Source organism: Haemaphysalis longicornis, unplaced genomic scaffold, assembly GCF_048455015.1.
Source record: "Haemaphysalis longicornis isolate Haplotype H1 unplaced genomic scaffold, Haemaphysalis longicornis Haplotype H1 scaffold_12, whole genome shotgun sequence".
Taxonomy (NCBI): Eukaryota; Metazoa; Arthropoda; class Arachnida; order Ixodida; family Ixodidae; genus Haemaphysalis; species Haemaphysalis longicornis.
In genome coordinates this window covers 7,117,925-7,145,498 of record NW_027526225.1, presented here as the reverse complement: position 1 = coordinate 7,145,498, position 27,574 = coordinate 7,117,925, and the positions used below count along the sequence as shown (strand labels likewise).

The 27,574-nt window shown below is 47.3% G+C and overlaps 3 protein-coding genes across 4 annotated transcripts; 2 read left to right on the top strand and 1 right to left on the bottom strand.

Annotated features, from left to right (window-relative positions):
- Positions 1-359: 359 nt before the first annotated feature.
- Positions 360-21,135, top strand: LOC144162359 (uncharacterized). 2 transcript variants are annotated; one of them, XM_077692854.1, is made up of 6 exons: positions 360-732; positions 1,723-1,896; positions 1,960-2,062; positions 3,385-3,607; positions 4,955-5,338; positions 5,795-21,135. In XM_077692854.1, exons 1-4 carry the CDS (start codon positions 664-666, stop codon positions 3,486-3,488), a joined length of 450 nt encoding a protein of 149 aa, XP_077548980.1. In that variant the 5' UTR covers positions 360-663; the 3' UTR covers positions 3,489-3,607; positions 4,955-5,338; positions 5,795-21,135. The 2 variants fall into 2 exon arrangements, with proteins under 2 accessions (XP_077548980.1, XP_077548979.1); XM_077692853.1 differs by having other exon boundaries at positions 3,215-3,607.
- Positions 21,136-21,226: 91 nt separating this feature from the next.
- LOC144162360 (alpha-crystallin B chain-like) lies at positions 21,227-22,059 on the bottom strand. The gene has a single exon (XM_077692855.1). The coding sequence runs from the start codon at positions 21,980-21,982 to the stop codon at positions 21,446-21,448; it is 537 nt and encodes a 178-aa protein (XP_077548981.1). The 5' UTR covers positions 21,983-22,059; the 3' UTR covers positions 21,227-21,445.
- Positions 22,060-23,379: 1,320 nt separating this feature from the next.
- LOC144162358 (alpha-crystallin A chain-like) lies at positions 23,380-24,271 on the top strand. Its single transcript, XM_077692852.1, has one exon. The coding sequence runs from the start codon at positions 23,543-23,545 to the stop codon at positions 24,080-24,082; it is 540 nt and encodes a 179-aa protein (XP_077548978.1). The 5' UTR covers positions 23,380-23,542; the 3' UTR covers positions 24,083-24,271.
- The last annotated feature ends 3,303 nt before the right edge of the window (positions 24,272-27,574 follow it).

The following is a 27,574-nucleotide window of genomic DNA, read 5'->3' as shown; positions in this document are numbered from 1 at the left end:
GTCCATTCTAATGCTGGTTTAGCTAGCATTGTGACTGTGGGCTGGTAGAGATCATGCTTTTTTATGCATGCCGAAATGCACTTGGCGCAGAAATTGCTGCTTTGCCACATTCTCAAAATTATGTCTTTTCTGATGTCACTTGCACCCTTGATTAAACAGCTGAAGGCTTTCTCCTGTTTGAGCACATTTTAGTTCCACAGTACCAGTTTCCGTGGTTCCATAACAGCTAAGGCAACGCAAAGGAACAGAGAACTAGCGTTTTGTGTATTTTAGCATTTGCAGCAAAAATGAGGGTAGTACGTGCGAGATTGAAAGGCACTAAAGTTGGTGTGCATTTTCATGCAGCAGCCACCAGCCCCCCAGGAGCTTCCTGTGCGCGCGGAACGAAAATTTCTGGTTTTCGAAAGGTGCCTGGAGAAGCTTCTTGTACACTGCCGTGCCTGCTGCGAGAGCTACACATTCTGCCGGAAGTGCGCACACAAGTTCACCGTCACTGGCACGCAGCTGGAGGTCGTGAGCCTGTGCTCAGTGGCCCACTCGACAACCTGGGAGAGCCAGCCAAGTGTGGGTGGCAACCCCGCCTGAAACCTCCTTCCGGCGTCGGGCATCTTCTTCTCGGGCTGCCTCGCAGCCCCAGTGCTCCGCTTGCTGGCATCCATCGACATGCAGATTTTCACGGAGAGGACATTCTACAACTACCAGCGAGCATACTTGGTGCCTGCCGTGAATGAGGTGGGGCGCTATTGCGAGTTGTCTATCTCGGGCTTTCGTGTCTGGCGACATTAACTTTAAAGCAGTTTAGAGGCGAACCCCTTCACTATGTGCGAGAAATACAAAATACCCTAAAACCCCTTAATTCCAAATTTTGGGCAATTTAGACAGGGCATCTGGTCCCATCCAAATTGTGCATTGTTCTATGGCTGAAAACTCATTTATGTGGACAGATTCAGCCACAATTCAATTAATTTGAGCTTCCCGCGGTTCAGCTAATACGGATTCGCAGCAGAAACCAAAGGCGCACCTAAAAAAAGATTGGAACGGGATGCTATCAAGCTTGTGTACTTCTCGGAGGCACAAAAAAAAAATGCATGGCACTGGTTCACAACCAAGTGAACGGCAGAATGCTCATCGCTATAGTCATCAGCCTAGCAGGCAACCATGGATTTTTTTTTTTTTTCCTTTTTTTTTCGAACACTCTCGTGTCATTCTTTACATCGTCACCTCCGCAAAGTAAACGACAGTCACTGTTATTTCAGAAGAACAAAAGTTTGGTTAGGTTAACAGCTTTTCTCAGTTACGACAGTATACTTGCAATAATTCGGACACTCAGTTAATTCGAACATTGTCGCTACTACCATGCATAATCCAAATTAACGCAGTTTTACTGCATATCTTTTTGGGCCAGTTGCTCGATCCCTTGCTCATGACACGAACAGTGGGTGGCAGCATGGGTGTCGGCAGGATTTTGTCTTGTGGGGGGCAAACCAATTGTATTGAGGGGCAAGAGGGAGAGGGCAAGGGGGCGGGGCATTGTGTTTTAGGGTGGCTTGGGGGGGGGGGGGGGGGGGGGGGGGGGCAAGTGCTCCTTTTGCACCCCTCTGCCGATGCCCATGGGTGGCAGTAATTGTAGCTTCTGTCTGCATAAAAGCTAACTATTGGAAAACAGTATCAGTTGTGGTAGTCGCTGGCTCAGACGTGTGTGTGTGGTGCCCTTGAATGCAGGTTTTCCAAGAGCACGAGTCCAGGCTCACAGATGACCTGGCAGGGACTGGGGTGGAGCTGGCAGGTGACGGCCGCTGTGACTCTCCCGGCTTCAGTGCAACGTACAGGACGTACAGTGTGCTGGCCACAGAGGTTGGCCGCATCATTCTCAGCGAGCAAATCCGGTTTGGCGAGGTAGGCCCTCCACGTACGCACAGGAAAAGGTAACCCTAAACTCGGTTGCTTTTTTCCCTGCAGTCAAGCGCTGTGCCCACCATTGTCTCCATGGGAAAGGAGGGACTAAAAAGGTGCCTCGAGAAGCTTGATGCCAGTGGAGTGATGGTGCACTCCCTGACCACAGGTAACTTGCACTGTCCTTCCTGTGTTACAGCAATGTGCAATGGAAAATGAAAAAAACGTGGAAGACTAGTGCCAGTTTCATTATGACGTGTGCGACCTAAAAAACTTGGTACATCACATCAGACCAATGTATCCTAGTGAAATGGAAAAAAAGTCAATGACATTGGAAAGGGAGACAGATGCTGCATAAGTTTTCAACATAGTTGGCTACAACGGGATGCAGAATCAAGAGTGCTAGTGTGGTAAACACATGCCTATGGTCAGTGCAAGTTAAAAACAGCAGCAGCATATCTATGCCGAAGTCACCAAGTGACCTCCAACAGCTAACCACTCCAGTTTGGTTGTCTTCTAGAAGCACACAAGCCACATTAGGTTAGCAGGTGTCTTTTAGTGGTTGTAGATGGGTCGCACATTTATATAGCCACTTGTTTCATCTACAGCAGCGTACTTGTACCACTTAGTCTCGGTATTTTGGAAATAAGTCTAAGCTTAAATGAAGCCTTACAAGGTTTTTTGTAGCTGCCTGCTAAGGGGCGCATGTAACGCGTGTTGAATGGTGCATGTGTTGAGTCAGCATGGTGCAGCTGGTCATCATCATCATTCTGGGTACTAACAACAGAGGCAGCAGTGCAGATGAGTGGCCTGAAGGCAGGAGAAGGCAATCTGTTTGATGAAGTCTATGATGTGTGTTGAAGGGATAAGTAGTGTGCCCTTCACAAGGACTAAAGGCACATTCCACTTGCGACTTGGGCACGCCACGCAACGCGTGTCACGAGATGAGGCGGTGATCACACTTGCGGCGAGTGATGATGCAATTGCATTTAGCGGAGCTGTTACCCGACCTGTACGACTTCGTCAATGCTTTCGTCATTTGTACTCAAAAGAAAAAGATGTTACACTAGGGCGACAAGAGCAGGTCAAAATTACTCTAGAACACATTCTAACTAACCTGGAATAGTTCCAAAAGCGTTGAATATCTGCTTGGTCATTCACTCGTCGTGTGCCTTCTCCAACAACCAAACGGCACCAAAACCAGTCCTATCTGACCGTTAACGATGGCTAACAAGTAGTGTGCTAAAAAACTGTACAAAGCTTAACTAACTTTACTGGCTCCGAGTGTAAAACAGTTCGTGTGGCTCACTTTTTTCTTCAGACCGTCACCCTAGCATCAGGCGGTGCTGCACGTTGGAGAGGCCTGGTATGAGGCACTATTTCGACATCTGGCACATCGCCAAGGGCAGTTGTCCTGAACTTTATCAGCTAAGAGCAGCTGGAAATGTCGCAAGCACGGCCTGACGGAGCTTCTGTGTATCCATATCCCAGGCGTCAAGAAGAAGCTCCGTGCTGCCAGCAAGCACGGTGGTGGAGTGCTGGATCCAGCCCATAGGCAACCATCTATACTGGGTGGCTGCAATGGGCCAAGGTGACAGCAAGCTCATCCTGAGCATGTGGAGGATCATCCTGAACCATGTGTGTGATGTGCACACTGGCCACGACGGGCCCTTTACTGAATGCCTGCACAAGGACAGACAGTGGATCAAACCGTGTAAGTTAGCCAGCAGAAATTTGCCCCTTACGGGTTATGCACGTGGCATGTGCTGCAGAAGCACAAGCGTGTGCACAAAATGGCTGTCTGGCCAAACTGCGCTTACATGCCCTTCCTCGGGCATTGGCTTGGCACTGTACCAGCTCCACTTTCTATCTTTCCTGCGTCTGCAGATGCCACAAAAAAAGGAAAATGCACGAAGTGCTTACATGCCACCTCTTTAGTATTGTAAGGTCACGAGCTTAAAGGGACCCAGAAAATCTTTGTGAAGGTGGCAATCAAATGCATTCAGGTGGTAGAACACATAATGGGGGATTTTTTAGCCAAGTGTGAGCCCCATACGTTGCACGGATAATTTTTAAACAATTTTTGAAGATAGCCTTTCTCAGCCGATGAGCGCGACGCCGCAGCGAGCCGATCGGTGCTGACACAACGGCGATTGCGGCTGACGCAATCGCGAGCCACCCCCCTGATTCGCCCAATCGCCGGCGAGGTCGGCCGCCGGCAACGTCACTGCCATTGGCTTCCGGCTGGTCTTCCTCCTTCCTGCGCGATCCCGAGGCAAAGGCGGGTCTGCAGCGATTGACGCGTGCCTAGGCGCAGGAATGTAGCTAGCAAAGAATGCAAGTCGAGCGTCGCGATGTCACAAAACTATTCCCAGTGTTTCCAGCTGCTTTGAAAGAAGTAGAGAGGGAGGAGGAGAGGGAGGAGGAGAGGGAGAGGTGCACTTAATTGGTTCTCGTGCAGCTAATACTGAATGTAGATCAATAACTCCAACGGCATTGCATCGCTATATTGGTACTACGCGACAATACAGGCCTTTTGTAACTTTTACAAAAGGCTTTTCTGGGTCCCTTTAAGAGCGCCACTTTTCTTCCATCTCCTGCACTGTTTTCCCACTTGCTGAATATTTTGCAAGGCTACTGACGCATAGCAGCCTTGCTTACTGGATGAAACACACAAGTACTAACCAGCGAATTTAAAGAGAAAAAAAAGAGAAACAAATGCATTTTAAACTGATTTGCGTTTGTTTGCATTGCAGTTTGCATTGCATTGCATTTCTTCAATGTACCTTCCTTTTATGGAATGTCTCAACAGCTCCGAAGTTTTCTGCGGTTGCCTCCAAGGAACACACCTCTCTGGATTGCAGCTCAGCGGCTATATTAGTGGGTCCACACTGTTCTATCTTGCAAGCAGTGACTCATCCCTTCACTTGCAGCTGTCATGGAATGTATAAGGAGGGAGTTTGCAGCACACTGGTAGTGTCACTACAGGCTAAACGATGGCCAGTGCATGCAATGCTACTCTACGGGATTCCTAAGCCTTCTTTTGCTGTCTCCTCTCTAGCGTCCCGAGCTTTTTCTGCCCTGAAAGGCATCGTGGAGAGCCCTTCCCTGCTGCGTGACTTGACACAGATAGCGCCCGCGGCCCAGACCTCTCCGGAATCCTTCCACAACGTGCTTATCCACTTTGCCCCAAAATCGAATGCTTTCACTCAAGGTGTGATGAAAGCCAGGGGAATGATCTAATTATTGCAAAGTACACCGAGCTGGGCTAAGGGCTTCGCTAACACTTTCTGCAGGACTCGGCTCGCTGTGCTCCACTTTAACGAGAATGCGGCACGGGAGCAGGCAGAGACGCGGGATGGGATTAAGAGGTACAAGATCAAGTCATCCAAGTTGAGGAAGGGGAACCATACCGCCTGCCCAGTCAAGGAGGACAGGAGCTACAGTAAGTGCCAGTAAAATGTTTTACTGAAGGAGCTTGCACTCCAAGTTGTAAAGAAATCACCACTGAGCCTCTAGACAGTCTGTTTTTTATTTGCTAGCCAGCAATATCACAGACCACTTGTCTGTTACAACACATGAACAAAACTAACTAGCAATTGCGACAGCTTGTGGTTGCTTGTTCAGTAATGTTATCAGACTGCAACGTACTAACATTGATAAAAGGTGTCTTTGTGATGGAGGTAGGCTGTGGATAATTTCCCCGAAAGCCTGTTTAAAAGCGTACAGCATTGCACGCGCACTTTACAGTACCGAATATTGCGCATTCACTCATGAAGGCGAGAAGGAGTAAGCCAGCGAGGAAAATGTTGAGTCAATCCAGGCAGGTTCGTTGCTAATAAACGCAGTTCAGTTTTGTGGCTATTGTCATCCTTGCTTATTTTGGCTGCCTTACGCGCAGGTGATCTCCCGCCAGGGGGCCAACCGACACGGGCGTGCTTCACACCGGCTCCACCAAGTACCGCTTCTAAGACCCACCAAGCGGCTGCAAGGCCACGAAACCAGTACCAATCGACAGAAATTGTCAACGCGATCACCGGGAGACCAAGTTTTCCCCAGGCAAGCCATTATTTCTCGAATTGCGAACCCGGGAAGTTTCGAAGCGGCGGCCGCCACGCTAACCCTAAGTCAAGGGTTAGCCGGCCAGCGGCAGTGACGCAATGGCTTCATCGAACTTGACAACCACTCAGCAAGTCAGCATGGATCACCAAGACGTCGAAAACACCTCTACCAGCCATTCCTTCGGCTGGTATACGGTTACGGGCGGAAAACACGTCAAGTAAGGCTCATCCCAGCAGCCTAGCAGCACGACCCCTGGCTCGCCATCTCCTGCCCCTAGGAAGTCACGACTGCCACCCTTACCGGTGAGCGATTACAAAGTTGTTCTTCGCCCCAGAGGGCTCAACTTTGCAGAGATCAGCCCCGTTCAACTCTCCCTTGCCATTCAATTCACCATTAAGGCCCCGATAGCGATAACCAAGGCATGAAAAGTTCGCATCGACCTGGACCAAAACATTGCCATTATCGGCACACCCAGCCAAGCAGCAGCCAATAACTTAGCCACACTCACCGTGCTTCACCTCGGAGGCAAAGTGTACGAGGTCCGAGCTTATCAAACTTCCCCCCACGACTCTGTACGCGGAGTTATTCATGGCATCCGTGCCGAAGCTGACTCCGACTATTTAATGGAGATGGTCTGTGCCCACGACGCCACACTCATCCAGGCTCGAAGAACGGGCAAATTCAACTCAGCCCTTCTGACGTTTTCGGGAAAAAGACTACCCCGGTATATTTTTCTCGCAGGAGTGGAGCTCCGTTGCTACCCCTTTATGAAATCTGCCCTTTACTGCAGCCGATGCCGAAGCACCAAGCACAGGACGGATGTGTGCCCCGTCCTTGACACACCCATGTGTGCTCGTTGTGGCCAACTTCACCCCACAAACCAATCTTGTGAACCTAGATGCGCAGTGTGCGGGCAAGCGCATCTTTCGGGAAGCAAGGAATGTAGGCACAGACATCGACTCCGGCCTGCCAAATCCCAAGACTCGCCCTCTCGGGAAAGGAGCAGAAGCCGGAAAAGGAGTGAAAGCAGAGGAAGGCAAAAATCTGCACCCAGGGATCGTAGTCGGAGCGTGAGCCGAAACCGATCCACACACGGACCACAAGTCACCTGGGCCAAGATCGCCTCTGACTCACCTAATGCAAGCTCTACTTCAACCCGCTCACCCAGAGAGGAGCAACTTCTCAAGGAAAACAGCGAGCTCAAGAGTCAGATCCACGCTGTCCAGCAAGAAATGTCCAACATGGCCAAGGCTATTCACACCCTCACTGCAATCATCCAAGCCCTCAAACAAGGCCCCCCAACCCCATCATCACCAGCCCCTGCCCCTGTCTGTGATGAGGCAGATGAATTGCCAAAACGAAAGGCTCGGCATGCAGCCGTTACCAAGCAAGCCAGGGACAAGGAGATGGAGATTGATGAGAACGAGCGATCTACTCTTCAGTCTGCATTTGAGCTCCAGGCCCAACAGACCGCTAACCTCTTGTCTCAAATGCAAAAGCAAATGCAAGAGTTCCAGCTACAAATCCAGCACCAAACACAGCAACAACGACTGCAACTTGAAGCCATCCAACGGCACCTTCAGATTCAAGCCCTACCCCTCAACCCAGGCCTCTCCGCAGAACCATAATGAACGGAAGCCTAAACAAGACTGTGATATGGCAGTGGAACTGCAGGAGCTTCTCAAACAAAAAAGGGGATCTGCTGCAATTCTACCAACACTCCACAATCAAGCCTGAGCTTCAAGAACCCAATGGGAAGGCCAAGCTACCTGGCTTCATCTCGTATGAAGGTCCTACGGGAAGAAGCACAGCCACTCTAATCAAGAACAGCATCGCAGCTACCCACCATATCACACCACAGAGAGGACTGGAACACACACTCACAGAAGTCCACCCCAAGTCGGTCAACAAACACGAAGGGGGTCTGTTCATACTCAACTGTTATTGTCAACCCAGAGCGAAGAAACCTTGGGGCCTCGATGACACGTTCACCGAAGCAATTCGACTAGCCACTGCCAAACCAAACTCTACACTCCTCATTGCCGGCGACTTCAACGCAGCACATCAAACATGGGGCTACCATTGGAATTCAGCCCGGGGAAAGGAAATAGTTAGACTCCATAGACTCCAAATGGACAAAGGCCTGACGCTTCTCAATGACCCTGACAAGCCAACCAAACTAGGAACAAGCACAGCTAGGGATACATTTTCTGACCTTGCTTTTGTGCTTGAGCCATCTATACTCAAGATTACCTGGAGTTCCCTGGCCGAAAATCTCTGATCGGATCACGATATTGTCCAAATTGCGGTCACAGGGACCCAATACAAGACAGTCATTGGCAAGGCGCGTCACACAAACTGGGAAAATTTTCGGAAAGCCCGGATGACCTATACCCAATCCGACTCAGGCTACAGTTGTTGGGCTACCCAACTAAAAAAAGACATCATCAGGCACACCATCGAAATTACCACCACTGAAGATATTCCCTACATTGACAACCATCTTCTTGGAATTTGGGAAGCCCGCCGGCAGTTGACCAAGCAATGGAAACGACAACAACACAATAAAAAACTACGAAAACGCATCGCGGAACTCAACGCAAAAGCATCTGCCTAAGCAAAAGAACTGGCCAAGGAAAACTGGCTAAAGATATGTGACGAGGTTAGTGGCCGCCTATCCCTTAATTAAGCAAACATGGAACCTCCTTCGCCACCTGATTGACCCAGCGAAAGGAAAATTGGAGGCAAAACGGGGGATCACTCGCACTATCAATGCCTACAAGGGCACCCACGAACAGCTTATTGACAACCTGGCCTCACTCTACCTCCGATGCAAAACACCCGCATCAAAGACATCTCACCCAGACTACAGCGGCCTTCCAAACACCACACTGGATGAACCCATCTCCATGCAAGAACTGAAGGAAGCCCTAGCCTCGACTAATAAGAACAGTGCACCAGGAGTCAACTCTATAACGTACAAAGCCCTGGCGAAATTGGAAGACGCCAGCCTCAAATCACTCCTCCACCACATGAACCAAGCCTGGGAACAGGGTTCATTCTTGAGGAATGGAAACACTCAAGTGTAACTTTCATCCAGAAGCCAGGCAAACCACTCACCATTGAAAATATGAGACCAATATCCCTCACTTCTTGCGTGAACAAGTTAATGGAGAAAATTATACACTCCCGACTACAAAACTTCCTCGAAGAGACCGGGCAACTCCCACACAACATGGTTGGCTTCCGCCCACATCTTAGCACCCAGGACGTCCTCCTTCAACTCAAAGAAAACATATTTGACAAGACCACCCGGAACACTTACAGAGGTATATTGGCACTGGATCTAAAAGGCGCCTTTGATAACGTGCTACGTGAGGGGATCCTTGCTACACTAAACAGCACTGACTGCGGTGAGCACGCCTATAACTACATTTGCTCATTTTTAACAGGACGCACAGCGCAAATCAAGATAGGTGGCTTGGAGTCGGACACCTTCCTGATCGGTGACAGGGGCACCCCGCAAGGGGCAGTCCTCTCTCCACTCCTCTTTAATCTCTCCCGTCTCCACCTACCGCAGAAACTACAACACATCCCAAACCTCAAGGTAGCCTTCTATGCAGATGGCATGACCTTATGGACCCCCAAACTGGACGCCCTGGGCAAGCTACAAGCTACAATCCAAGAAGCCGCAGACATAATTTACTGAACACGTGCATGTCATGGGCCTCAAATGTGCACCTCAGAAGATAGAACTGCTGTTTATGAAGAGAGGCAATTCTCAAGACCCTGTAATCCAACAAGTCTACCTCACCATAGAAGACCAAAACGTAAACCCTGCATGCAAGCCAGTCCTGATTCTGGGTCTCCACATTCAAGCCAACAACAGATGGACCCATCAGATCAACCTCCTCAAGCAACAGTTGGACCAACTAGGCCACATGATCCGGAGAGTTATGACTAGACATCGCGGAATGAGGGAAGCAGACACCCTCTGCCTGGTACAAGCCTTCGCCATTTCCCGAGTAGTGTACGTGACTCCCTACATGAATCTTTTAAAAACTGAGCAAGCACGACTGAAAGCTATACTCCGGAAAGTTACAAAAACAGCCTTGCATCTTCCAGCCTCGTCATCCACGCAGATACTTATGGAGATGGGTGCCCACAACACCCTTGCAGAATTGGTTGAGGCTCACCACGTTAACCAACTGGTTAGACTTGGTAAAACACCAGCAGGAAAGACCATCCTTACTCAACTGAACCTCAAGCCCATCCACGTTGGTGGAGCACCCCGGAAAATATCACCTGCCTGGAGGTCCCTTATCAACGTCTGCCCAATACCAAAAAACATGCACCAAATGAAGCACAGCCTACAGAGACAGAGCCCTGGTCTGTGCAGGTGAAGTGGTAGCCGTGGCATGTACTGGGGACGACAACTCAAAAGTACCGTATTTGCACAAATATAACGCGAGGGTAGATTTTGATGGCATAAATAAGAAAAAAAATATTATTACTATTATAACGCGAACTCTTGAGAACACAAAAAAGTGAAAAGAGACCGAAAGTCAACGTACGTTTTTCGTTTTTATTCTACTCGTCGTCGCTCCTGATCTCCTTGTCACTGTCCGTGAAGATCGTGTCGTCATTCGTGCAATCAATGTTGTTGGAGATGCAACACTTGAGGAAGGCGCGCGACACAATTGAGTGTGACATAGCCTCCCATGCATTCACGATCCACTGGGCGACTTGTGAGATCGACGCCCGCTTGACGCATCCCGTCGGTGTGAGCGATTTGTTATTCTCGGCCAGCCACTCCTCGTACTCTTTTCGCACGCGATCCTTGAAGGGTTTGTTGATGCAAACATCTAGAGGCTGCAGTTGTGAAGTCATGCCCCCGGGAATCACCACGAGGTCGCTCTTGGCCTCCCTGATGGCGTTCTTGACTTCATCAGTCAAGTGTCCCCTGAAGACGTCCAGGACGAGCATTGACGTCTTCGCCAACGCCGCACCCGGGCAGTTGTCCCACACGACACGAAGCCACTCGCGCATAATCGCACTGTCCATCCAGCCCTTCTCGTTGCACCTGATGTGCATGCGGGGAGGGAAAATCTCATTCTTCGGGATTGTCTTCCTTTTGAAGATAAGGAAGGGCGGCAGCTTGTGTCCGTCAGCCGTGCACGCCACCATCGCCGTCACTCGAGTCTTCTCGTTTCCCGTTGTACGGAGGCGCACCTCCTTCGTGCCACGAACGTCCACGGCGTAGTTGGATGGCATATCCAAGCAGATCGGCGTTTCGTCCGCATTGCCGATCTGACCGATCAGGTACTTGCGGACTGTGCGTAAGCGGATCTATCCGCTTTTGTTCGTAGTCGGCTGGGAGCTTTTGGCATATTGAGGTTTACCGACGAAGTGAAAAACCAGCGCGACGCATCAACTTCTGGACCCAAGAGCGACTAGCCTTGAAGGTGTCACGAGAGAGACCAGCCTCTCGCGCAAGCTCCCTCACTTTCAACTGAATCGTTTCCGCATTCACGGGCAAGAATTGGCCACAACGTTCCCGTACGAACTCTGCGAGTCCCTTTTCTAGATCAGGGTAACGACCGCTCTTCGGTCCACAGAAGGCCTTCCGAGTAGGCACGGCACAGAAGATCCGATCGCGGTTTTTCCTCCATCCCCGGATCGTCGATTCGTTCACTCCGATGGGTCGCGCCGCACACGAGTTGCCAACGTCTTCGGACAGGAGGATTGCCTTCTTTTTAAAGGATGCGTCGTACTGAGTCCTCTTCTCCATGTGAGGTCCGTAGGTGCGCGTAACACACGAAACGCGAACGACTCTCGAGACGAGAAGACGGGGAAAAAAAGCACTTCAACAGACGTGAAACAAAGAAATTCGAGTTCCGTTTGGCGCGACGCTGACGATGTGCAGAACACGATACACCACCTCAACTCGCGGCAGCGGCGAGGGGCGACCGGGTGACCTTCGCTCTCGCCCTCTCCCTCATCCCGCTCATCCCGCTCGCACCATGTTTTTGCATGTGTCACAAGGGCGACGAGTTCTTTCCAGATTCGGTTTTCCTCCTTTCACTTGGCGCGATGTTCCTGTTCCTTGTTTCCTTCAACTGGGATGGCTTTCTCCCCTTTCTCCAGACTCGCGTGCCTTGTGGGTGAACTCGATTCCGAATATAACGCGAGGTGCGTTTTGGAGCACGTAATTTAAAATAGAAAAACTCACGTTATATTCGTGCAAATACGGTAGCTTCTCTTCGCACCCCTGTAAGTGAAGAAATTCTGATCGGTGAGCAGGTGGCCATCGCTCTAGCCATCATACAGCATCCTCGCTACATCTACACTGACTCCCAAGACGCCTGCCGTGCCTACCTATGTGGTCGCATTTGCCCTGATGCTCATCACATCCTCGACACCCACCACCCACCAGAAGGGAAGCGGACCATCAGCATCATCTGGACTCCGTCCCATACTGAGACCGAAGTGAGAGGCAATGCCCGAGCCCATCACTTGGCACGCGAAGAAGCTAGCGCCCGTGCCGTGGTTTCGGGGAATGAAGATCCGGAAGAGCGGCTGGACCCACCTACCCCCCTCACCACCTTTAGGAGCATTACAAAACACTATCGGGGGCAGCGGTGCACTCTACCACCACCTCATCATTTGCTTGACAAGGGGGAGCAAGTCAAGTGGCGTCTGCTCCAGAGCAACACCTACCCGACACCATCCAGAATGAACCTGCTCTACCCCCAGCTCTACCCCTCACCCGCATGTCCCAACTGCCAACAGGCCCGCGGCACCATCTACCACATGGTCCTTGCCTGCCCCAACCATGGCCTCGGGACGCGCAGGGTCAGCGCCAGCTGATATCCTTAGCGGATGAGGCCTGCAGGACCAATGGGACCCTGGACGTAGGGACCAGCCCAGGTTGATCACCTGAAGTCCTTTATGGCTTCAATAAAGTCTATTCCTCCTCCTCCTCCTTACACTGAGGTTTTTTTTTCCTGGCCTTCAAAATTTCAGTGGTCGGTTTAGAGTCAGGGCCAGCCTAGATTTGAGTAAATACGACAATAAATATTAACATGCTGAATTCCTGAAAAATTGCCTGCCATGCACTGTTTGTTCACAGGATATGTGGCCGAGCTGGTGATGAACGCGGTGCAACGATGCGAGACCCAGTCATACAGGACCAGCCGCGAGAGCACCAAGTCCCTTGCATCTGAGCAAGAGGCTGGGAACTGCAATAGGCCACCATCAAAGCACGGGACGGTGCCTAGGGACGGCGCCTAGGGACGGTGCCTAGGCACAGGGACGTTGCTTAGGTGCAGGAATGTAGCTAGCGAAAACGGAAGTCGAGCGCCGCGATGTCACATGGCTATTCCCAGTGTTTCCAGCTGCTTTGAAAGAAGTAGGAGGGAGGGGGAGAAAGGAGAGGGAGGAGGAATCGATTGGCAAGGGGGGAGAGGTGCACTTAATTGCTTCTGGCGCAGCTGATACTGAATGTAGATCAATAATTCCAACGGCATTTCATCTCTATATTGGTGCTACACGAAAATACAGGCCTTTTGTAACTTTTACAAAAGGCTTTTCTGGGTCCCTTTAATGACCAATGGTTATCTTGCCTTCGCATTACATGCCCTGCCCACGTCCATTTCTTCTTCATAGGGGCGATAGAAGCAGTCACATCAAGATAATCATGTCCCATGACTTCTATTTATTTTGCTTTGTTGCAGGGACATTCACAGTAGATGGGAATTTTGGCGCAAGTTCCTGGTTTCATTTTGTGGTTATGTCAACCTGGAGGCGCCGCCTTTTTCACCAGTTTAACCAAGTACAGTTGAACCTCATTATGACGAAGTAGTATGGGGACAGCAAATTAGTTCATTATAACCAATATTCTTATAACAGTAGAGACAAATATTGGCTATACAGTTAAACCTGGATGTAACGAACCTCTGTGAAACGAATTCCTGGATTTAACGAATGAGACACGATGGTTGAGGAGTACACCGTAGAACAGATGAATTATGTGATATTCCCATTCTTAAGAAGTAGCCAGGATTAATTGCCTTGAATGCAATACCCACTACCATTGCATAACGTCGTGTGTAGCATTATGCATGACATACACTGCACGTAACTAATGTCACGGTACGCCATACATCATGACAAGATGAGTGACACGCAATTCTCTTTCTTGAGGAGTAGGTTGACGTCATACATGGCAGGTTCGTATGTCATGACATGCCATCGTACGTCATGTCATATCATCATCAGCAGATAATGACACAGACATCCGTGTAGACAGACACTTAACGTTTTCTGGCAAATGCTCTGAAAATTAATGCTTCCCCTTTTTGCAACCTTTCTTGAATGCTGTTATTTTATGTGCCCCTTTTATTTTCTTGCAACTAATTTTTCTTAAGTGAAACAGAGCAGCTGCCTATCACACTTCGAGCCATCTGCACTACTCGCTAATATTTACCAAACACTGAAAGGCATTTTTCCTTGACTTCTTCAAAAGGCGGGTGTGATTAGGGAGCATTGTAAGGTGAGTGCAATGAGGCCCCTGCAGTTGCTACCAGGACACCTTTGAGAGAGCTAGAACCCTCGCTGTCCATTTTACTGCACAAAACAGCCTCGTGGAAAATTCCACTGCTTGTTCCGAATTAGTGAGCTTCTATGCACTTGGGCGGGTATGATGCATGCATTACTCATTGATCAAGACTGGGTTCACGTGACTTAGAAGAACGACAAACTGAGCAGTTTGGTACTGGTTCATTGTAAAAAACTAACAAAAATTGTAAAAAACATTGTAAAAACACACAACAGAAGAAGAAACGTACGACACAGGTGTGGACTATCAACTACGTTTCATTGAAATCGAACAAAATATGTAAACGGAGCGTGGAAAACAGCAAAAACAGACCAACCGGTAACCTACACGCGAAGAAACCAGAACAAAAACATTCAAAACTCTCTCCACTGATCATCGCAGCGTGCCCGACCATCACACGTTTCTCTAGTTATCTTACCCTGTTATTCGTAATCTCACCTCCATTCGGGCCTTTGGTCCAGGAGATCCTTGAGAGCGATTATCGTACGTAACAGCACTGCCGTATCCTCCACTTAGCCGAGTTGAAGGAACACGAAGTGAAGGACAGACTCAGGATAGAGAGTCATCCTGTCATGGAGTGCCCATCATGCCCCACTGACAAACCTTAAGGTGATTCCAGTGGTCAATCTGGAGCAAACGTTTTCTTTTCGGTCTGCAGCAGGTCATTCCTGCTTCACCGGTCCTCTTAAAGCGAATGGCTTACCTGTGGAGTGCTCTGTCTTGCCCTGGTGCTCGAGAGATCTTAGATTCAGCCACGGTCAATCGCGTTGTATTAGTCCTACCAAATTCAATCACTCTATACGCATTTTCATTGACCCGTTGTGGAAGCCCTCTGTTGGGATGTACGTAATCTTCAGAAGAACAAACCTTCCAAAGATAACACGCGATAGAAGGCAGTCGGTCTGTGATGCCCTACTTCCACTATTAGCAGCAAAGAGAGTGAATTGCAGTCTCGAACTTCAACAAAACAACTTTATGACATGGTTAGGCACTACCAAGTGCAATACCCAAGTATATTCAAGACAAAACTCGACTAACTCTCAACGTGCATGTTGACTACGTTAGCGGAACAGTAAATAAATGGGAGAAAAATACAAATCGGAACACCATTTGCACTGCTGTGAACAAGAGCGAACAGTATCTAAACACGACAGAATGTAACAATGCACGCTAAACCGAACACAAGACTCTTTGCTAGAGAAGTTCAGATATTCGAAAATATTCAATTCTTCAAATGCTTCGTGAATGATTTGCTATGCGATTAGCTGCACAATTCTGATGAATTATACTGCATTTTATGCATCTACTAAAAAATAAAACTTGGCTCTGCTGCTCAGCGAGCGAACGTTTAAGCTTTATCGTATGGCTTACCTTTTTTTCGGGTGGGGGGGGGTTGGCTTTGCCGCACTTCGCCGCTGTCATGTAAGAAAGTCTCGCGCGTGCAAGCCCTGCATCAAGCAAGTACATGTGTGCTAATTCTGGGGAACGTTAGCTAAAGCGGAAAGCTATTTATTTAACATTTATACGCCGAAAACAAGTTGCTTGTCTACAGCAACACGAGTGAGGAATCGAGAGTTTTTACGTCTCGGCTTGCAGTAAGGTCTTACTGCAGCCACTAGCATATGCCTATCCCCTTTTCAATGACTGGAGGGACTTCAGCCACTCAGGTATATACGTCCTGCATTCATAGCACGTTGAGGAACCTGTATTTCTTCATGGCACTGTATGCTAAATTTTTGTTCCATGTTACTTTGCTACCTTGTCTTAAATTTTATTTTTAATTTCTAGCAGAAAGCATATATAGTACATGTGTCAAGTCTTGACTGCCCAAGTTATTTCGTTTTGTAGCTATTCTTTAGCCACTCTACGCACACTGAACCAAATAAATTCATATTATATAAATATTCCATTCGATTACCAGTCAGTTTTTACTGTATATACTCGAAAGATTTAATTGACAGTTCAATTTTACTTTTTGTATGCGCTTCACAGTCCTAAACTTGATATTCCTACATATCTAGTCTCATTAACTAACCTTTACAGCAATTGAGGGTGCAAAAGCTCTTGACAATTACACAGCATTGACGCTGACAGCCGTCTAGAAGCTTGGTGTTTTCAAGTATCAGCTCGTTGCTCTCGATTTAATACTTTTTTGATCCCTAAAAAAAATAAAGCAATAATCAAGCAGCTTTCTTGCACACAGAATAGGCTTTTCTGACCACCAGACTGACATTAAAACCTTCTAGAGTTTTTGCCTAATTAACTAATTAATTAACTTAATTTAACCAAGATTAACCAAGTTCGCTTAGAAAGGTAAACCAAGTCTGGTTACTCACAAAGGATAAAAGAAATCCTTAAATCAATTTTAGTTTTGTTATTAGGATGACTGAGTACACAAGTGATCATAATTTGATTACATTTCACGCGTAACTAACAAAAATAAATGTAGAGCCCTTCTACAACTGGAAAGGCGCAAGACCAGTAGAGCCGTTATATGGTGGATAACCGTATTGAGTTATGTATGGTGACGTACTAGTATATTGATTAAAAAAACACATAAACATGGCTTCCTTAGAATTGGTTGTACATTAATCTTCATATAATTATTTTGGGATAGTTTCGATAAAACAATGGTTACAGCCATTTTATGTGACCCCACTCCCTCTGTAGATGTACGCGTATTGATTCTGTAATGTTTACAACTCCGCTGTGAACACTGTGTAGTTACAACAAGTAAACAAAACTCGCCATAGAGTTGTCTTAGCAGCCAGTTTCAGTACAATTTTTTTCCATAGTATACATTGGATTAAGAGCTAAAGAGCATTCTATGCGATTCTTTGTCGACACACCTTGATAGATGCACACCATTTTGGTCAGAACCTAGCACAGGGCAGCTTTGCTGTAAAAATAGCTTTGCTTGCTCCGTTACCCGTTAATAACTTGGTCTCGCTGATGGCCAACTACAAGTTCCTTAAAAAAGTGCAACTTGGCATGCACTGTTCAGCAAAAGCAAAGCCAAACTTTCTGTGGCATGCCGGGCGGCTCTTTACACACTCCGGATGTATTGTTCCCAAACATCCTTTGTTTTGGCATGCGGTGTTGAGCTGTTGACTGCCGGTGTGCATGACGTGATCAAAAGTTTGTTCTGCACGTGTTCACAGTTTGTGGAAGATTCTACCTCTTGCATCTGCAACCTTCACAGTCCTGGGAGGGTATCTCCTTTGGTCGCTCTTCTTTTCGGCAAAGTTCGTTGGCAAACAACGTCCGCTGTGACCTTAACGTCTCATAGCTGTAATCAGCTGTGTCTATTGCATTCATTGCTTGTTTTTGCCTTTTTGCTTTACCTTCTTGTTTACATTTCATCTGCCCTCCGTCATCACCGCTTCTCTTGTTTTTTGGTTAAAGGAGCCATGAAGAGAAAATACAAGTTTGGTTCATCAGAAAGGCTGCTTTGTCCTGATAAAAATGATACCGATTTCATCGCAAACTTCGAAAAAATAACGGAGATATTAAAGGAAACGTGTGGAGCTGTGGCGACTCGCTAGCCAGTTTCCGGCAACTTTTCTATGACGTCACAGAATCTTGTTTGGGCGATTGACGGTGGCCGAACTAATCAATCGCCAGGACACATGACTGGACGATTGTAGGCAGGCCACTAGTTCCGTTTGATCGAATCACTGGAATGCTAACGTGCACCTAACCCACTCAAAATTATGTTTTTAGTGCTGGCCCATATGACGTCACTCGCGCCAATAACACGTCACTGTGGCGCGAAATTTGAAAGTTCGCACACATTTCATGCGTTTTTATCGGTTAATAAACGCCTTTCGTGGCCGGATTGGAGCTGAGTTAGGTACTGAAGCCTAACTCTTTAAAGCTAAACAAAGTTGTATTTTCTCTTCATAGACCCTTTAAGGATTTGCCTTTGGTTTGCCACGGTGGCTTGGTTATCATCTTTGCCTTTTTTTCTTTTTTTTTGCTGTGTCTCACAACCCCTGCTGCTGCGACGTTTGCTGTGATGGTGAATTTTGTAGGCGCTACAGCACAACATTGCTTTTTTTTAGCATTGGGGCTGGTGTTCTCAATGGCAGAGTATTTGAATTGGCCTACTGAAATGAGCAAGCTCCGTCATATGCTTTATACATTCATAACTGATCCTACTTGGTCTCTTCTGTCAAGGTTTGGGGTTCATCATGATAGTGTTTTTATGGGTAATTTTTTCTGTTGGTCTATATATAGTTGATATGGTCACGTGCTTCAGTTTTTGAATGAGCAGTCTCATGTGGGAGTAGACCATTTTTGGGCCCTTGAACAGCACTAGCTGCCAACAGGCCCTGTGATCTGTGCTAGAGAAAATAAAAATGCCTAAACCTTGCAGTAAATTATTCGTGGAGAGCTCCATGCTTGCTTGAATTTTACGACTTTGTCAAGGTTTCGAAAGGTTCCCTTGTGAACGCGTTCTACAAATAGGTGATTAGTGCGCGATCTCATACGTGCGATGTTTTATACTAGTACACACTATAGTCGACAGGAATAGCTTACCAATATCCCCTGTGAATGTTCTTCACAAATAGGCGCAGAATCTCATACATGTAGTCCTTCATACTGTGCACTATAGTCGACTGAAACGACTTGCCAATCACACACAGTGACTGAAAGTAACTCGACAAATTTTCAGGAATTCATTCATGCGGCTTCATGAGCTAAATAAACAGGTTGTCTTTCTTATCTGTTGTTCTTGTTGCTATAACTGAAGCCCGGTACATTATTGTTTGATGTGTATCTTTCTATGTACGTCACTCCTTTCAGTGTACTGTGATGAATTGTATTGCTTCGTTGCTCGATTTTTTTTTTTTTTTTTTGCTTGTTCATACTACCTGAATGTACGTGTATTTCGGTTGTACGTCTAACCCCCTCTCATTCACATTTATTTTTACTTACATTTATTCACAGTACCTCTAAAAACTCTCTTGTGGGGGTTTTTAGTGGTATTGCAAATGAATAAATAAATCACAAGCGCTGTATAAGTCGGCTCTTTCACAAACTGTTACAACAGTTGCAAACACATGCCTAGAGGCTGCTCTTGTGAAGACGTATCCACTTGCTAGTCAGGTTAGCTCTGGAATACACTTGGCGAGTCTTCTGCTGGCCACCCCAATTGGTATTGACAGCGATAGGTGAATCCCTTCTTCAAAACGAGGAGGTGGCAAGACCAAAAAAAATTTAGAGCCCTTCCATGGAAGACCGGTGAAGCTGTATTCGTGGATAACTGTACTCATGGTGACTTAGTGTATTGATCAAAGAAAGACTTCCTCAGAATCATTTATAGATTATTTCTGATATATCTTTGTTTCGAGATAGTTTCGATAAAACGAGAGGTACAGCCGTTTCCTGTAACCATACACGCTCTGTAGGCTCCGTGTATTAACAGCAGCTGGGAATTTTGTAACCGTTACAACTTCACGTGAACTGTAAGCATGAGAAATTAATGAAACTCGCTATAATGATGGAATCGTTTTAGTTGCCAATTTTAGTATCTCAAGATAGACTGAAAGACAGACATTAGACTGGAAGCTACAGAGAATTTTTCACCAGCTCTTGAGTGGGTGTGCGAAATTCCTTGTCGACGTGACCCGATAGACGCATGCAGTGTTGGTCAGAACCCAGCACAAGACATCTTTGCTATAAAAAGGGCAGAATAAGAGCTTGGGACGGTTAAACCCGAGATGGTACCGTATACTAGTATACACACGCAGGGTCACTTAAATCTTGGCACACGTTATAGAAAAACCTGTGCTTTTGTTGTCTGCACCTCACAGGCAGTGTTTGACAAAAAACATGAGATGGAGCTTCAACAAAAAGCATGCCAACCCCTCGTATACGTGTGGGACGGGTATTGTTTACGAAATTCTCGCGTGATGCGGACACACCCGCACAGGTCGAACTGGGTGCGGTGTCAATGAGTCAAGTGTACAGCAACACGGCAGTTCTCACTAAAGGATAAGGGAAGCACGCATTTATCAGTGCACTGAGAAGCCTGCAAGTGTAAGCCACTTCTTAATGGGGTCGGCGGCACAGGCAGAAGCAGGGGTCAAATAGCGCGTGAATTCCTTCAAACATACCACACAAAGAAATGGTATGCCAGCAAACTCTGCCCTGTTTTTGCTTAGCAGATTTGAAGCTGCGTGATTGGAGAGACCGCACAAATTTGTCAAAAGAATTGCGGAGTTTAACGCGCAGAAATTACACAAGTTCTGAGGCGCGCCGTAGTAGAGGGCTAAGGAATAATTTTGACAACCTGGGTATTATCTCGAAGACCCGGGTGCTTGCGCTTCACGCCTCCACCAAAAAAAGCGACCGGGAATCGAACCAGCATCCTTGGGCTCTGCAGCACAAGTCACCGCGGCGGGGGTTGGAAAAAAAATTAAAATATACAAATTTAAATTCACCCACAGAGTTAAAGCACAGCTGAATGGCATGCAACCATAACACCTAATGATGCGTTACACAATTTAACCCGCAAATTGACTTATCCAATTAATTCGAACCAGCAGTTTTAAGATTGCAACGAAATATATCCGCGCAGCGTGTGCAGTCAGTGCGACCAGCAAACTGCATGCGAACTGCGCAAGATAAGCAAAACGCTTGCACTTTGTTACGGAGAAATTCCATTATTTTATTCACTCGTTTTCACACATTCACGCATCGCAAACACGGTAGGACTGTGAAATGGTCCCGTGAACCAACATCGCATTTGTTCGCCCACTCAATGTAGAAAAAATATATATACAAGTGCAAGTTCGCACACAACACATAGGCTCACGCCGAACCAACGAAAAGTCTCACATTACGGAACGAAGGTCAGCGTCTTCACTTCTTTCCGGCGTCTTTCACAGCAGGCATGTGCTGCACCTGAATCGGGATGGCCTTCGCTTCTTCCTTCTTGGGGGCATTCTTCCTCGGGGCCTCGAGCGCCAGGTGTCCGTTCGGATTGAGGTAGCACTTGATGCTCTGCGGGTCGACGTCTTCGGGGAGCACGTAGCGGCGGGTGAACTCCCTCTTGACGTAGCAGCCGCGGTCGTCGGACTTCTCCTCGTGCTTGCCGTGGATGACGACGCAGTTGTCCTCCGTCTTCACGCTGATCTCCTCCGGAGTGAAGTTCCGGGTGTCCACGTTGATGGCGAACTTGTCAGGGGTGCAGGCGACTGAGGTGCCCTGCTGCTGCTGCCGGGCGGGGCAGCGTGACGCTTGCTGGCGACTCGGCTGGATGTAGAACCGCTGATGGTAGAACGGCGGGTCGAACAGCTCGCCGTCGAGGAAGGAGCCGCCGAAGTCGTCGTCGAAGAAGCGCCTCGCCAGGTCCGTGGGGCCCCACGAAGCACGGTTGAGCAGCGGAAACAATGCCATGACAACTTGCAACGATTGTATTGCACAAATCGCTCGGGAGTGAGTGCAAATGATGCCGCCGGAGCGGCCGACGCGGCTTTTATAGCGCGTCGTCTGCGTCCGGAAGCGTGTTCGAGAATTTGTGAGAAACTCCTGCGAGAGCACCGACCGGGAGCAAAGGAGCTCTGCGATTGGCTAGACGTCACGTGATAGACTTTAAATTTTGTTTTTGTTTGCTTTTCTCAGCGCGCGCGAAATCCGAACTTCACGTTCTTTCGAGAGCGCTCTGGAATGTTCCGGTGGCAATCTGATTAATGGCGGCATTTTTAAAAACACCTTAGGCCGCTGTGTTTATAAACGGTACGACAATTTTTTAATAAAGCAGTTTTGCGTTTTTGGCTGGTTTTCGATATATTTGCACACTACAAAACTACATCTGTGTTAGTATACAGAAGAACCATTGAGGGCTTGGGAACGGTGCTACGATTGCTAATACACAGAGCTACTGAGACCCAGGAAAAATTATGTTTACCTGTGTGTGTACCAGGTGCGGGGACGCTCGTTTGTAAAAACTATACAGTCACGCGGAGTCCCACCCTTGCCGTAAAGAAGCTTCCGTGGCATAATATTCAACTGAAATTACGAATTCCTTGTTCTGTGGCTAAATGAAAAAGCATTTATAGAACCTGCATACAAATTCCCGCTTTGGAAATCATTTGGCGAAGTATATCCAACGGTTTGTGGTCTGGATTATTCTACTAATTATTAATCACGACAATAAAATTTAGTGATTTCCGGGGGGAAAAAATCAGACTAAAGTAGACGAGGTGTAATGCGATAGAACTTTTTGCAAACTTTAAGTCCGCGTGAAATTAAATGAAATTTCACATATGGGTCACGATACATGACGTACGAAATTACATACGTCTGTCCCAATTTAGAAAAAACGTAGGTCGGCATGTCAAGACTTCCATTGGACATGCAGGCTTTTAGTTTTCGTGGCTGTAATTTAGTGCAATTCATTAGCCTTTTCAACGTACGTAGCGAACCTAGCTAATTCATCTGAAATGAATTTTAGGCATCACCGCGTTTTTGATACGCAGGATTTAATTTTATTGCATCTCCAATTCTGGAAAAATTGTTTCCACAATAATGCGAGAATAGCTCTTATACCATATACGGTATAAGGGTGGTTACATGTCTGAACTCGCAGAACTTCAGTGAACATTTCGCCATATCTACTCCCGCTTAAGCGCGCATAAATGAAAACAAGCCTCTTCGAAGCCGCGCGAAACTTCCAGAACGAAACCAACCGCCGGTCGATCGCAGGGCGCTGCCCACGTGCAGCGGGACGATGTAAACAAACACAACGCTTGCGTCATTGGCACCACGTGACTACTTCCGTCCAATCAACGCTTGACTTTTTTTGTTGCCGTTTTGCTTCAGGAAAGTTCCAGCAAATACGAGAAGGTTGAGGCAGGTGCTATTTAACCGGCAAATCCGGCTCTCCCGCCAAATTCTTCCGAGTTCGGTCGTTCGGTCTCTGAACAAGTTCGCTGCGAGATCTCCAACGTGACAAGAATGGCTCTGTTTCCGCTTCTGTATGGAACCAGCCGGGGCCCCTCGGACTTCTCCCGGCGGTTTTTCGACGACGACTTCGGCAGCTCCTTCCTCGACGGTGAGCTGTTCGACCCCCCGTTTTTCCACCAGCGGTTCTACCTAGAGCCCAGCCACGGCGGCCGCTCCGACTCTTCTCGCGTCCTCGCCCAACAGCAGCAGCAGGGCTCCTCGGTCGCCTGCACCCCTGACAAGTTCGCCATCAACGTGGACACCCGGAACTTCACCCCCGAAGAGATCAGCGTGAAGACTGAGGACAACTGCGTCGTCATCCACGGCAAGCACGAGGAGAAGTCGGACGACCGCGGCTGCTACGTCAAGAGGGAGTTCACGCGCCGATACGTGCTCCCCGAAGACGTCGACCCGGAGTCCGTCAAGTGCCACCTCAAGCCCAACGGGCTCCTTGCGCTCGAAGCTCCGCGCAAGAACGGCCCCAAGAAGGAAGCGAAGCCGATCCCCATCGAGGTTCGCCACGAATCCAAGGGTGCGGGTGACAAGAAGTGAACTTTGCACCATGCGTGCACATTCCATGTAACTTGTGTTCGACGTTACTCCTAGTCAAGGACTAGAACAATGAGCTAGAGTTCAGCTGTTGTTAGGTCTTTGTTTGCAAGCTGGTTCTTGCACGTAGAGGCCTTGTCGTGTTCCCTTTGTTGTGTAAATATCTGTAAAATAAAGCTCTTTCTAGTCCGAGCTTTGTTCCCTTGGTGTTTCTCGGCCGTCAAGGCAGGTGCGGCGCTCCGATTTGGGCGCGTACTCGACGGCTGTCAAGTAGATAGAACAATTCCAGCTTCTTAGAACGCAACGCAGCCCGCTTTACTCTAGCGAAATAACGATAGGCTCTACTGCTCCGTAAATGTGCCAACAGAAAGCTTTTTGACCCATTTGATGGTACGTATAATTAGCTAATCATTCTTGTGCCGAAAATGGATGCTGTATCCATGACTTGTGACGTTTATTGGAACAGCAGCAGCTACCTGGTTTTAGTGGCTACACAAACATACATGAATACACAGAGAGATAGGCTCACAAGACGTGCTCGGTGGATCAGCGGCGTGGTTTGACCCCTGAGTGTGATTGATAAACATGCGTCTATTGTAGGAGTAATATGGTATCTTGGCACACATTGACATTACCCGCTGCCCTTTTCAACATATTGCCTCATGTGTGGCCTCATTGCATTCAACATTCCTGTTGCATTGCAGATGTTGGTGCGACACCAAAGGCATGTTCTATTTTATTCGTATTGAATAGTTGTTGCATCCTGTACCTTCCCTGGTGTGTCTGCAGTGTGCAGCCAGAGAAAGTTCTCACCCAGGGGTTTCCCCAGGCATCGAATCAAGGGGGGGGGGGTGTCTCAATGGCTCTAGGGGGGGGAGGGGGGGTTCATAAACTAGAAAAGCTGTTTTTTATCCCACTAGTTAAATAATAGACGTCTGTTAACCAAATGCTCATCCCCGTGACGTACGTTTCTCATTTTCTATATATGTATATATACACCTGAGAGGCGGTGCTTTCTATTCAATCTAAGAAAAAAACAAATTTGAGAAATTAATTTTTTACCATGAAAGGTCCGCATTCAGTATTTTTTTTAATTTCTCGCCATTTTTCAACGTATAAGGACATTTTTGAACTTGTTACCAGGGCCAGTGACGAAATTTGAGTTCTTGAAACAATGTTTAGGTAGTAAACGAATTATGCAGCACTTATAAATCAGGCACCGATTGTACGCTCCCGATTTATTAAAACGCCAGGATTAGCTTCCGTAGCGCTTCGCCTCTCCAAATTGCCCATTTTAAATGTACATGCTGAAAGAGCTTCTGCAAAGATTACGGTTGTAAACAAAGAACGCCATCGAATCAATGAAGAAAGTAAATTATATGTGTGTTTACTGCACTTAGTTCAAGTCAAAGGAGGCCTCAGTTGAAGTAATTTTGGGTGAGTGCTTGTCGATATATGCTTTGCTCGTACCTCCTCGCGGGCTTGTTCTTGCTCTATTCCAGTGGTAGCAATGCTGGTAGCAATGTGCTCGCAGCGTGGTCAGCCTCAAAACACTTTGCCCCTTTCCTTTGAAAGCCTTTTTTGTGTGCGCATACGAACTTGCCACGAGCTGTCGAAAAAAAGGAAATAAATACGTGCAACGCTAACAGCAAGCTAGGGGGGCGCACTTTTGTTTATTTTGCCCGAGGCTACTGCCAAGAATAGCAGACGGGCAGCCCGCGCATGCGCAGATCGATACTGAAAAAGGTCCATACAAGGACTGACAAGAGTGAAATTTGGGGATTTAAGGGGGGGTGTCCAGAAAAACTAGGGGGGGTCTACACACCCCCTAGGAGGGGTGTAGGGAAATCACTGTTCTCACCCAAATTTAAAGTGAAAGCCTTTCTCTTTGATTTCCTTCTCACCTCTTTCTTACAAGTGTGGGGGCTTGTTTAGCGTTGCAAGTAAGAGCAGTACCTGCCTTATCCGTTAAACAAAAGTTTCCTCGCAGGAAGTTGAAAGCTTTGAAGCATTTATGTCGAGGTTATTATCAACTAGCCTTTTAACTATGCAAACCTATACAAACTTACTTGCAACATCAATGTTCTTAAGACCAAAAATGGCCTGTGGTAATAATGCTGAATGTAACGCAGAAAATGTTTTCTGATTATTCTGCTTACAGGAAGAAGTAACTTAGAAAATCAAGCCCTGAACCGAGATACTGGTTCACGCTTGTAATTTACTCAAGGCTTTCATTTTTTGCTACACTTATACCGTACCTTCAGGCAGTCCGCATAAAATTACATGCAGTTTATATAAACCGTCCCAAGGCTCTGCTTTTTGTGGAATGCAGCGTACTTCCACTAGTGCCATGAATGCATTTGCTACATGTGTATGTGCGACAAAATTGACTTGCTTTGTAACTATGCTGGCCTGATTTGTATTCTGTGATTGCTGAATTAGACATGGGTCAAATCAGTGTATCTGAGAGGATAAAATATCTGCTGACAGTAAAATATATCCGTAACATTGTGATGGCGCATTCATCAAAGATGACAAGTTCTACCTGGATAGGTGACTCGGCATGACTGCTAAAAATTACCACACAGCGTAATAAAAATCAGGATTTCGCACAGTGGACATTCACACATCTTTCTCAAAAGGAGCCTTTAGGTTTTGTGACAATACTTTAATAACGTGCACATAATGTGCATGTTGCGACCGATTATGCTTGCGGCAGCCCTAGAAAGAAGGCAGACAGAAACTCGGATGCAAAAATTAATTCGAAGTTGAATGTAATAGGGCATCCAACATTTCAGAAGAGGCTGAAGAAAGCTTACAATAGCTGCGTGGCGCTTTTTATTGAACATTACGCATTCTTTTCAATAACTAGCCTTAAAGCATCTCAAAAGAAGCTCGTAATTTTCACATGTTGCTTGCATGAAATGTTCGGCACAAGTCTTTATTCAAGCAGCCACAGCCCTTACTCGGTGTTGATGCAGCTTTGAAGTACCCATGCAAAGTATCAAGGATTGCAGCGGCACATACGAACGTGATTGCTGGGTGATCGTTTTTTCCTTCGTTGCATAATCGAGGAGGTAATCAAGACTGGTAATTCGAAGCTGAAGGGCGGGTAAAACTTATCAGCAAGGTTGCACTAGATTATTTAATTCACAACCAGAAAAGCCACATATTTTGCCAAGGGAAGCGTAGCGAAACACAAGCGTGCGCCTCCTTGAATTCTAAGAGCTGTGCAGTGTTGATGTCCAGATGGATTGTGAACAAAAAAAATTACACTATCAGAATTCTTTGTGCCATGGCTATGACAGGATCAACTCTGTCCAACCTCCCTTGGTTTAGGTGGACATCTGTTAGTCCAGCATGCCTGAAATCACACAAGCTGGACAGCATCCAGTGACTTGTCTGCTGCCTTTGGGAATCGCAGCAAATGTGGCTGGAAACGTTGGCTCCTGTTATTCTTGTATTGCCTAGAAGCCCACATGCGTGTTCGCACTT

Coding starts and splice junctions, on each gene's coding strand:
- LOC144162359 (XM_077692853.1), top strand. CDS start 664: ATGCAGATTTTCACGGAGAGGACATTCTACAACTACCAGCGAGCATAC. Junction 733..1,722: donor TGGTGCCTGCCGTGAATGAG/GTGGGGCGCTAT, acceptor CCTTGAATGCAG/GTTTTCCAAGAGCACGAGTC. Junction 2,063..3,214: donor GGTGCACTCCCTGACCACAG/GTAACTTGCACT, acceptor TTTTTTCTTCAG/ACCGTCACCCTAGCATCAGG.
- LOC144162360 (XM_077692855.1), bottom strand. CDS start 21,982: ATGGCATTGTTTCCGCTGCTCAACCGTGCTTCGTGGGGCCCCACGGAC.
- LOC144162358 (XM_077692852.1), top strand. CDS start 23,543: ATGGCTCTGTTTCCGCTTCTGTATGGAACCAGCCGGGGCCCCTCGGAC.